The sequence below is a fragment of the Periplaneta americana genome, chromosome 17 (genome assembly GCF_040183065.1).
Source record: "Periplaneta americana isolate PAMFEO1 chromosome 17, P.americana_PAMFEO1_priV1, whole genome shotgun sequence".
Taxonomy (NCBI): Eukaryota; Metazoa; Arthropoda; class Insecta; order Blattodea; family Blattidae; genus Periplaneta; species Periplaneta americana.
Window position 1 is genome coordinate 50,693,602 of NC_091133.1, and position 12,897 is coordinate 50,706,498.

At 34.8% G+C, this 12,897-nt stretch overlaps 1 protein-coding gene across 1 annotated transcript in view; it reads left to right on the forward strand.

Moving 5' to 3' along the window:
* LOC138692739 (uncharacterized) overlaps window positions 1-12,897 on the forward strand; it is a 55,520-nt gene that overhangs the window by 16,203 nt on the left and 26,420 nt on the right. Inside the window, exons 7-9 of the mRNA XM_069815932.1 lie at window positions 529-709; window positions 1,936-2,053; window positions 4,324-4,644. Coding sequence (XP_069672033.1) covers window positions 529-709; window positions 1,936-2,053; window positions 4,324-4,644 — 620 coding nt within the window. The remainder of the gene's footprint in view (window positions 1-528; window positions 710-1,935; window positions 2,054-4,323; window positions 4,645-12,897) is intronic.

Genomic DNA, 12,897 nt, shown 5'->3' on the forward strand with positions numbered 1-12,897 from the left:
TTAATATAGTTTTCGTAACGGTAATTCATAGTTTTAATAAATAGTAACAAATCTGATCAGTTTTGAAATTAGGAGACGATTTCAGAACTGTAATGATTTAGAGTAGTTATATTTATCTTCATACTTGATCATTTTAACGACAGTAAATGTAAAAAATATTGGAAAACGCAATGGTTTCAATAAAATATTGGGTTAACTTCCTCATTCTGGATTTGTTGTAACGAACATACTCATACAAGCGGCAAAGACAAGACAAAAATATAGGTTATTTTCAACAAATAAGAACTAAATTCAAGAACAGCAACAAAAATCAGCGTTAAAGTAGTATTTGTAGACTCTGTTTGTTTGTTTAGTAACGCTTTTTTCGGTCCAATCAGGATCGTTCACAAGATATTCGAAAGTTTTAAATGAAGATTCACAGAAACACACATACTGATCTTTTTCAGTTTATCGAAAATCAGTTTAAATAAGTGAATGGGCGTACTATTAAACATCAATTGTGTCTAATTAATGAACTCCAACTTGCAGAGGAAGGCCTCATCACGATCTGTCTAGACATGTTCGCTGCAGGCGGGGAGACCACGACGAGTTCCTTGGGTTTCTGTCTGCTATACATGGTGTTGTATCCCGAGGTGCAGAAGAAGGTGCAGAAGGAGTTGGACGCCGTAGTAGGCAGGGACAGACGACCGACCCTCGAGGACAGAGCCAAGTATGTCTGTGTTATAATCTTATAAATTAAAAAAAATTGTCATCATTATCGTCCTTTTATCTCGCAGTGCAATACACCATAATGCACGTTAACCCAGTATCAACATCTCTTCTTCTTCTTCTTCTTCTTCTTCTTCTTCTTCTTCTTCTTCTTCTTCTTCTTCTTCTTCTTCTTCCAAGCATTAGATCCAATAATCTCCTGCGGTTTCATTTCTGGTTTTGTTGCCACCTTTGCCTAGGGCAGCAAAAAATCCAATTTCATGAGGGGATATTATTTAGTATTTGAGGGGGCAACCTATTATTATCCATTCGTTTAATATGTTGTAACCAATTATTTCTATATCTAACAATATACTTACTTACTTACTTACAAATGGCTTTTAAGGAACCCGAAAGTTCATTGCCGCCCTCACATAAGCCCGCCATCGGTCCCTATCCTGTGCAAGATTAAGCCAGTCTCTATCATCATACCCCACCTCCCTCAAATCCATTTTAATATTATCCTCCCATCTACGTCTCGGCCTCCCTAAAGGTCTTTTTCCCTCCGGTCTCCCAACTAACACTCTATATGCATTTCTGGATTCGCCCATACGTGCTCCATGCCCTGCCCATCTCAAACGTCTGGATTTCAAGTTCCTAATTATGTCAGGTGAAGAATACAATGCGTGCAGTTCTGTGTTGTGTAACTTTCTCCATTCTCCTGTAACTTCATCACTCGTTTAAACTGACAATATGTAACCTAGTTCTTATTCTTCATTTGAGATCCTGTCACTCCTTATTATAGTCATCACTGACCTTAAAAACACATTTTCACTTTCATATAGATCATTTCTTATGGACTTTGTTTTATAAAATGTTATTTACTATTCCATTCTTATTTTACCTTTTAAAGTTACATTTTTCAACTTAGAACATTTTTTTTAAGAAATATTCCATTATTAACTGAATTTTGTTAATAGAAACAAAAGAATCCAGTGGATTTTTTGACGCTAAAATTTCCCTTGGGGCAAAATTAGTTTCCTCAAAATGACTGGAGATAATATAACAATAGTGAAAAGGAATTAGGTTGGACTCAGTCCCCATGCAATTGTGAAAGAAGCATATTAATTAGATTACATTTCCACCACGAGGCTTGCAAAATGTAACTTGAACAGTAATTCAAATACTAAATTACATCTTATACACTCATAAAGCAAACATTTTGATATTTTACTTCATTTATTGCAGCCTTCCGTACGTGGAGGCGGTGTTAACAGAACTGCTACGTGTGTGTACAATCGCACCCGTAACACCACCGCACTGCGTCGATAGGGACACCTATATCAGCGGGCACTTCATCCCAAAGGTAAAACGAAGCTTTCAGCACAAACATTTTATTTCAGTGGATTCACCAAGAAATTCTCCACTGTGGCTCAGGTGGTAGGTGGAAGCGATTCTGTAGTTACAAATCGAGTGGACAAGTTACGGTTGCAGAAAGGAAAATGGAAATACATATCCCCCCATTAAGGACCGATGTGACCCTTGTATTTACCCTGTATTATATTTATCACAAAGATGGCCTTCAACAAATCTGACCAGTGACCACAAGACCAGAGAACCTCGCTACATGTAAATGTAAATTATCATAATTAGCCTATCGCAGAGTGAGGACGAAATGCACTAACGAGCTCGGCATTTGAAGGTAAATAATACAGATACTGTCTCATAAGTAATGTCGGTTTTGGAGCAAAAAATTTGAGTTGGCGTGTGATGTGACAAGAAAGTAATTTAACCTTCAAAATAAAAGGCATTAGATTCTATGGTCTTGAGCCACCTTTGAGTGAGGTTTATTATCCCACGACGGTATCTGTTTCTGGTTTCTGATACGAAGAATTCGATGATACTAATTTCAATGACTTCCAAATTTTGGAAATATCTTCCACACAGGAACTAAGCCATGGATCGAAACAGACGGTAATCTGATGTAAGGTAGGTCTACATGCCATGTGTGGTAGCAGTTTAATTCCTCCTAATTCGGGATTTTTTGTTATGGCTGTTCCAGCTGTATAGGATTTTGCATTGTCCTGTTGCAAGAGAATTCTATTTCGATTAACTAATGCCGGACATCTCTTTCTCCGAACTTAATGCAATCGTTCTAGCTGTTGAGAATAAATATCTACATCGAGTGCATGTCCGTTTGGAACAAACTCCCAGTGAATCACATTTTCAAAATCTCACCAGAAACATACTATTACTTTGGGGCCGACCGATTTTAACGACTTGAGATGTCAGAATTGTTTTTTTTATATACACATTTTTGATCACATATTACAATTATTCTGATAAATATATTATCCATGAAGTTAGCGATAAGCTGACGACAGATATCCGCACTACGTTCAGCATGGTCAGATGTCAGATTCATGACATTTCGGCCTCTAATTATGAGACGACTTAATAACGAGTTTTTTTTAAATTTGTATCCTTGTTCTCTTAGCCTTCTCTTGCAGATTTATTTTTGTATTAATCATCATAAATATCAGCATCATCATTCTCCTTTTTCTTTTGATATTCTGAGTTCGTCTTCACTATTGCTGTTACATTCATTTCTGAAAGCAGCGTGTAATGGGAAGGTAAACAAGACTTCTTCATACCGTAACACCATTTTTGTTTTCGACTTTCCTCAGTTGGACAGATTTGTTTTGAAACATAAAAGCAACGTATTTGACTCTTTTGAGAAGACTAACCTTTGTCCTGACATATGACCATAATATTAGTAGTCTAATAAAAGGTGTTTCCCCATCCTTTAAGACGACATAATAAAGCGTTCTTGGTACGATTCCCGGTGTGGGAAGAGATTTATTTTCCATCCAGAGACTGGGTGTTTTTTGTACTAGTCCTGTGTCATCTCTGCGGTGGCTCTGCAACGTTCTCACTACACAGTTATGTAGGTACTCCATGTAAGAGAGACTAGTGTTGGTCCATGTAGCGCCTTAAGACAAAGGAAAGTGTTCATCCAGTTTGTTTAGAAGCAAGGGAAATATTTTATTCAAGCGATGATATTAAATGTGCACTGTATGTGTCATTGTAAAGATCACTCTAATGATAACCGATATTATTTAGCAGTCAATAGAAATAATTTACTCAAGGTATGCTCTTAAGTGTGCACTGTATGTTTCTTTGTAATGAGATTACTTATTATCAGAAACAGTAAAATCTAACCACATAGTCCCAAGATATATTTGCGCAGAAACGGAAATTGCACCTAAAAGTTATGTCTATCCCTTGAAATATCCCTAAATGATTCGTAATAACGCTGAAAAATACGTCAAATAATGGTTATAACTTTTGTGCATCTGCAATTATACTTAAGAGTTAATGTACAAGTCTCAAAAGGCCATTGTTCTAATGGATACCATGTACTGTATTTCAAATTCCATTCTCCTTTGAGAAGTTTGTCTCATCAAGCGACTGTTCTTTTCTCTCAAGTATTAAGGTTGGTTCACAATAAACCGGGAACCCCAGTTTATTGTGAACCAGCCTTTAATGGTCGTAAGAAAGGGGTTTTATAATATAGAGGAATGACAACTGTCTAATCGAACATAATATATGTCGTATTATTCATTGTTTTAATAGAATTCCACGGTGCTGGTGAACCTGTACAGTCTCTTCCAAGACAAGGAGCACTGGGGCGACCCCGATGTGTTCAGACCCGAACGCTTCCTGGATGCTGACGGAAAGTTCGTCAAGGATGAATGGATGATCCCGTTCGGCATGGGCAAGCGGGTGTGCATCGGCGAGGTGCTAGCCCGAAGCATCGTCTTCCTGTTCTTCACATCTATCACGCAGGAGTTCTGGCTGAGCGTGCCTGAGGGCGACCCCAATCCCTCAACCGTGCCTCTCTCGGGGTTCACCATTGCCCCTGCACCATTTAGGGTTAAGGTCACTAAGAGGGCCTGAATACTACAACTGTTACTACATAGCAAGAAAGCAAATAATGCAGCATAGTTTAAACTTCGCTTCTTTCTCGCTCCCAGCCTCTTCGCCGTCACCATCGAAGATGACCTCTTCTCTGTGCTAAAGGATAGTGTGTAATCAGTACGTAAGCGACGATGGAGCTGTGATCCACTGAGGTGAAGGTAGTTGTAATCAAAGAGTAACGAACTATCTAGAGAAAATCGGTAATGGGTGTGATTATAATTCTGGCTTTATCTTCTTCGCACATGACTGGAAATTATTTTTTTTTAAATCCGCGTTTCTTATAATTTGTTAGAGTACTTATGCGATTTTAAAAATTCTGCGGGTGATTATATACAATTAAACTTGTTCATATTGAATGCCTCTCAGTTCATGTGGGAGAGTGCAAATGAAATACAGATTGATTCTGTGACTTTATTACAGACGTTTAGGGATGATGGAGGGGAAAGAAATTGACCACCCTACTGCCATTATCTCCTGGCTTAGTTGTCTCGTGAGAGATGTCTTATTGGTGTCACTTATGAGCTTCAAACCTGTCTTCGGACAACTGACTAAACAACAATGGAGATCATAATTAACAAGTCAATATAGGAACTCTTGTCTGTGTCACGTTCTGTAATTACCAAACGAATCGCTACTGGACACGGTTGTGTGGAAATTAAAAGTTGTTCAAAATGATCTCCTCCATGAACTTCAATTTTTTTAAATAACGTCACAGAATCACTCGGTATAATAACTTTTTAGAAGAAAAGCCAATTTGTTTCAGTTTGAAATAAAAATATTCCTGTCACATGACAAGTATGAAAAAAAGCATAACGGAATGACTTTATTACTCCAATCTTTTCTTAGGACACAGGTATTTGCTGTAATTACAGTGTTTTAAATTAAGTACAGGCGTCGCTGAATATTTATACATTTCAAAATATCTGCTTCATATTTTTTACAATAAAATTGTTTAATAATAATAAATCAGTTGATTGAAAAGATTTCATTTGAATCCTATGTTCGTAAGTTAAAATCCAGCCTAGGACGATGATTTTTAAGAACGATAAAAATCCTTAGCATGGATTCCTTCGGAAGAAAATAAAGCTGTGAGATCCGTTTCGTAGATTAAAGGCACGTGAAGAAGCTTTCCAATGAGTAAGATGGCTCCAAGAAAAATTTACCTGCTATTATTCGTCTATGACAAAATTTGAAGGTAGTACAATGTTTCGTTATGTGTTGTCTTTAATTAGGCGGGGGATTCGGCTCACCCTCCAACTCTGATCAATAAAATCCTTTAATAACTTAATGGAACGAATACTGTGATATCAATAATTCTTAAAGTGTAACTGTAGTTCACATTTACGTCTTCGAAGTGAATTTGTGGTGTTCTGCATTTCATGACTTGAGTTACGAATACTTTAATATTTGCAAGGTAAAAGTCTCTTGTGTGGTGATTAGCGTTAGTACGAATATATCCGTTTATATATTAGTTCATAACTTTTAACCTTATGTATACCTGAAGCAGTTACGGAGGGAATGCGGTAATTGAGGAATTTATTGCGAAGCGTTCTTCCCCAGTAGTCAAGGTGATATGTTTATGTCTTCATAAGTGTTGCCGGGAAATTATCCTAGAACGACTTTTTGCCAAATCCGTACAAGTGAGAAACCAGAAAGGTTTCGTAAGCTATTGAATGGCGATCAACAATAGGTCTGACATCAATAAAATGGACAATTATTTGAAAAGAACGATGATAATAAAATTATATAGAGTTTAATTAATTTTGTCAGCTAGGATAATTTTAAAATCGTTGAGTTTCCAGTCGATTTTCGTCAATTGTGTAAAACTACAATTTAGCATATTTAGAAAAGTGACTTTGAAGTAAAATTGTAATAATGTTTAATTTATATGATAAGAGATTATGTTGTTCTATGCATTACTCTCTTTTCATTATGCACTTTTTATTTTATTAATTAAACAAATTATCAAATCGTTTAAAAATGCTTTTTTATATATTGAACCCCTAGAATAATACTGTCGTAACTTCCAAACATTGAATTTTGAGTTACAGGGAGTTTTTTAATCTTTATTTTTCGCATTCATCGTACGATTAAAATTTAATTTGCTTTTAAACAGTGTAGAAATTGACTAGTTAGTTGACGTAGCCAGTTAATAATTTCCACTGCTTAAATAATGAAATCAATTAAGCAATGTAAAAAATCTGCCAATTTTTTGGCTGTCGGCTGACAAAGATCTTTTCCGGCTTCAAGGAATTTAAATCTATCAGAATCACCTGGAAATTGGCTGACTTGGTGACACTGTTCTCATGATGTAACATGCAGCTAGTTCCAGTGTCGCCAATTGAAGTGTACGGAAAGTCGCCGAATAGTAGTATCAAAAGTTACTAGATTCCTTATTATTAATTAAGAAAATTTAGTTTTGTTACTAGACATTGCTGAAAAAGTCGCTAAATCCCAATTTTAGCAATAGACAATTTAAAATAAATTGTCGCCGAAAAACAGTTCAAAGTCGCCAGATTTAGTGACTTGTCGCTTAATTGGCTACACTAGCTAATACTCTCCTACTTCCCACTGTTGCCAACATAGTGGTTTACTCACTAAATCTAGTTTTTTTGTCCTCTGTCAGTGGCTAAAATTCATTAAACGGTGGGCAGTGAGAAATCTAGTTTATTTTAATGCCAGTGGAAATTTTGAGTGATTTTGCAGTAATTCTCAAACACATCTGTAAGGCAGATTGCATATAAAACACTTACGACTCTTTCGACGATGACCATTATCTTTTCAAAATACTTCTCTTGCAATATTAGATGTCTATCAATGTACTTGCAGTTAACCGCATAACAACCCAATGGCTGGAACTGAAAACAGAACACACAGCCTTTCTACAGAAAGTAAGAAATTAATTCGATGACGGCGAGTTTCTTTCGTTGTTCCTCCAATCAAGCAACTGCTGAAAAGACTTTATGAATGTATGGAAATACTGAAAAATGTTGCTAGACTAAGTTTCCATTATGTTCTACAATAAATCAAGTTTTTTTTTTTAATTCAGTAGAGCCGAAAAAGTTACTGAAAACTTTAAAGTATAGGGGCGCGTGATGGACATAATGAAACGAAAAAAATTTCAGCATTACTACTACTTGTAAAGTTTTCTGGCACAAAGAGGTATCAAATAAAAACCTGTTAAAAGAATTACCGAGTTCGCGTCATCAATGTTAGGGTCTATGTCTTGTTTGGTGAAATTCAGAAATGGACTTAAAGTATGCTATTATCATTAAACCAAAATTAGAGATAGGATGGATATTTCAGTAAATTTTGAAGTTAGGGCTGCACTAAGACGGAGTGCTGTATGTTGCTATAATTTTTAATGATTATTCATACTATTATATCTTATCTGCCTATTATTTAACAATTAAGTGCAAAAAACCTATAGGAACGAAAATCTTGTGGGTTTTATGACATTATTTGGTGAGTTTTTGTAAGCGTGTAGTGGTTTCTCGCAAATTGCAGTTGGCAACACTGCTACTTCCTTCCCTACTCGGCAAGAAGTGTTTATCAGGAAGCACCAACCGTTAACCAAGAAGGAATATTTGAGATAGTGTGGCAATTTAGGACACTGATGCAGAACTTAGGTGCTTATATTAAAATGAGATACAAGCAGAGGAACGGACTGGAATATTTGCGCACTCGAACGATGCGTGAGTTTTTGTGTTCTGCCAAGGTCATATCAGATAATGCCCAAGACATGTTTATCGTACAATGCCCTTAAGCCAAGCGTATCACAGTGGCGAAGACTACCGAAGGTAGACGTTTGCATGATTTATTCAGACTGCTACAGCATTAACAACAGTCACTATAAGTACGTACATATACATCCGACGTGACCACGCATCCACTCGTGAATGAATTGGTGGTTCAGGTAGGTGCAACTACTTTTAATATACCTAAATAAAAAATTATAGCAAGGGCTCATACGTCTGAAACAACAAAATCTAAAGAAAATACTTATTTTAAAGATGGTAATGTCGCCATTCTTATTGATGTCGGTTGCAGAGAGAAAATATATTTATTTTACTAAGCACTTCTCCCCCCTCCATTGAAATAATTTCAACCTTGCACAAATGCACACACAAACAGGTGATGGAGCTCCTGTAACATGGTGTCATTAAAACTTTATGACATCGTGAAATGAAACAGATGTTAAATTGAAATAAGTTGTACATCAGATAGCCTCAGTGCGATTCAAATACACGACTATAGTCTTCATGTAACAAGAGACCTTTATTATTAAGGCGAGCAGGGAAGACAATGTGGCGATGAATTTTTTTTCTGATGTAATTGAAAATGCTTGCTTTAATCTTACTCTGTACGAGAATCTACAGGAAATGCATGAAAACAATAGGCCTACGTATTTCTTTTTAATGTAGTGTTAATTCAGTTGTTGCTCCAAGAAAGTAGTAGTAGTAGTAGTAGTAGTAGTAGTAGTAGCAGCATTTATTTATTTATTTAATCTGATAGAGATAAGGCCATGAGGCCTTCTCTTCTCCTCTACCAGGGGATTATAACTACAATATGAAAAGTACAATAAAATGCAATTACAATGATTATAATTACATTTAATATTACATTTACAATTACAATTACAATAAAAGTCGAAGTACGAAAAGATTATCCGATCAATAAAGGCTAGATAATTTATTGTAGAAGTTAAGAACAAAGAAAGATTTTTTAAACTGAGGTACAAATTAAACCTAAAATAATAAAGTTATATAGTGATGAAATTACCTGATATTGAAATATTTTGTGCTAGAATAAGAGAACTATTTACAAGAAGCAATACCTGAACGAGTCTCATTTACTAACCAAGTGCTTAGTAAGTTTGCGTTTGAATTCAATTTTATTTCGACACTCCCTGATGCTAGCAGATAGCGAATTCTAGATATATACATAGGCCTACTCGTTTTGAAATCAGTAAACATTTGTAATTCCAATTTTTTTAACTGATGTGAAATACATACATAGGGTTACTACGAGAAGAAATTCTATAGGAGGACATGGAATCTAAAATAAGAGGACATTGCTGAAAAAGGGAGGATTTTTTAAAAATTGGTATGAACAAAATTAAAGATAAAAACAATGGCTCACCCTAGTCAGTTTTCTCACTAGTTGCTGGATCAGTATTACATCTGTACCCGACTTATCGGTGGAGCCCACTTTGTGCAGAAGAGCCTGAAGGGACCAACTTATATCTTGTAACAAATAACTATGGAACTGTTCACAGGACATGTCCTTGGAATTATATTTCGCCATGATGATACCTCTGTCTTCATTAGCATGCGATTTTGTTCTTTTGTCCATTGAGCAGGTATTAGGGAAAATACTCTCTCAACACTTCCTTTGTGACTTGGGATAAATAAATAGAACTGACATATTTTTAAGAATTCTGAGAAAGTTTCAGTTCTCACAGAACTATTGGAAGGAAGAATTTACACCATTGTTTATCTAAACTTAAATCTTTGTCCAAATTAACTTGATTGGCATATCTTTGTACATTGTAGAATAAAATTGATAAAATAGCTTAGAATCATAAATAGTGACATTTTTAGAGTGTAAGAATTCAATGAATATCATAGGTCATCATATTTTATGTTTTTTATGTGCTCCAGCTTCAACCATTGAAAGCAGTTAAATTCTTTCATAGGTTTTCACCACTTATTTAGATATTCTATACATAATATCGCACGTTATTCAATATTCATATTAATTCTAGTTGAAATGCGAAATGCCGGACATTTCAAAACTTTTTAATGCTTGCCGGACAGGTGTCCTCCTTTTGCCGGATGGATGATAACCCTAGAAATACCAATATAAAATGTCCGTAAATTGCTGCCACCTGGTGTGCGCAAGAAGAACTACTGAAAGGGAGCCCTGATCGAGCATATCTGGCTCCTGTTGGAGAAGTTGAAGTACGTGTTTTTAATGTGAGCGCCAAGAAAATATTTCAGTAGTCAACACTGAAGTATTTCCTACAATTGCAATGTAAGAATTACCAAAATAATTTGTTGGCATATTACATGTTAAGAGTCCACTGCAAGAATGATGGATGTCATTTAGAATACATTTTTCAGGAGAAGCAATTGAAAGTTTGAAATGCTTAGCGCTCAAAGCTTAACTGTGATTTTCCGATCATTACTGGACAGTGACTATCAGTGTTAATACCATATAACTCTCTATGTACATTCCATATGTCTTAAGCTATGCATTGACAGTCTTGGTTCATTTTCGACAAGAAAGTGACATCCATCATTCTTGCAGTGGACTCTTCATGTATAATGGACTAACATCACAGCAAATGTGTAGAGTCTAGAGCAGTGGTTCCCAAACTTTTTGAAAGTGCGACCCACTTTTGGGTGAGACATTTGTTTGCGACTCCCCCTTCCCCATTACCATATCAGTAATTAACTCCATTCTAAAAATACAAATGCCTGTAAGTTCGTGAACAACGATAATTTCACTCAAAACCAGTTAGATACCACCCAACTTCTAATGTGTTGACCTGCAAGACGAGAAATTGCAATATGCAAACCTATTTTTTGCACGATTGTGTTTTTTGCTGTATTTACAGCTATTGTTGTTAGGCTTTGAAAGTTAGAATTCCCACGCAGAAACTGTTTCTAGCGAAACAACACTTCATAATACAAAACTATACTGAAATAGATCCATTACAGTGAACTTACTGTTACTTATTTAGGTACCGTTACAGTGCAGTTTTGCGAAGGCTTGGGAATAATATTGCTCTAAATTTTCACTACAAAATATATTATATTTGCAATTTTAAAAATATGAACGTGCAAAAAATGTTGTGCCATACACGTTTTTGAAGTGCATTACAAAATCTCGGAAGTTGAAAAACTCGCTCTATTCGTTTTTCGAACTTTTCCTCGATTTTGTAAAAAGCACTTTCCAATCTTGTATCGTAATATACTATTTCAATTCTTTTTGGCTTCTTAGGCTGGCCTTCCTTTCTGATATGAATAGTTCAAATGCAAAACAAGTTATATCCCCAGAAATTTTTCTCAGAAATGTGCAAAATGTGCCAAACAGTATATTTACAGTGTATTTTATAATTCTTTTTCATCACCCAATTCCTTCTATAGTAACAAGATTTTAGAGCAAATATTGGCCTTCAATATTGTTCCTTCAACAAATTATTTAAATTTAAAAAGTGGATATGACTTGATTTGCACAGATCTGCGCGTATAACTTGTTTTGCACTTAATCGTGATGTGAGTAGATATTAACTTTGAACTTACTAGTACTGTAAAATATTGAACAAAACGTGTGGTTATCAGTTCAAATTATACATTTTATTATTATTTTATTATTATTTTCATAATATTTAAAAAAATTACTGAAAAATATAACTTTTTTAAGATTGCATGGTGAAATTTTCACATGAGTAAAGACCTAATTTTATGATTAGCCTACCAATGAAAATTATACACATAGTTGTTATCATTGCAAATTGTACATATTATTTTCATAAAGTACAAAATTACTGAAAAATATAACATTTTTAAGACTGCCTGCTGAAATTTTCAGAAGAATACAGACCTAATTTTGGATACATTTATAAAATAAGTAACAAAGAAAGCCCTTTCCAGACTTTAACCAATATTCTGTTCTTTTGGGGAATTTCTACACATGCTCTACAGGAGATTCAAGATCAACACAATTATAGTTCTGACTAAGGAGCGGATTCCTGTGTAATTAAATATTATTTTTGCGTGTGATAAAACACAATTAACAAAGTTAAAAATTCTGAACATGATGTTTCAAGTTTAAGACCACAATTTTATTTCACATAAAACCACATATTTTCACAAAAAATTATGTAAATACATATTTTCAGGAAATCTATTATATACACATAAATCTTGTAGTTTTTTTTACTTAAATAATTTTTTACAAGAACTTTTAAATATTTTAAAACTAAATCAATTATATCACTCAGAAGTACGTTATCTTTTTTTTTTTTTTTTTTTTTTTTTTTTTTTTTTTTTTTTTTTTTTAAGAATTCTTGGTTGCTTCGTGTTTCTAAGCGCTGTGCGGTGTATCCGTGATCCATTTTTGTAATAGTATCGCCTCAAGTTCTGAGAACTGCTAGGCAGCATATCAATGTTATTATTAGAGAATAAATTAACATAGACAAGGAGGAGAGATCTTGGAACA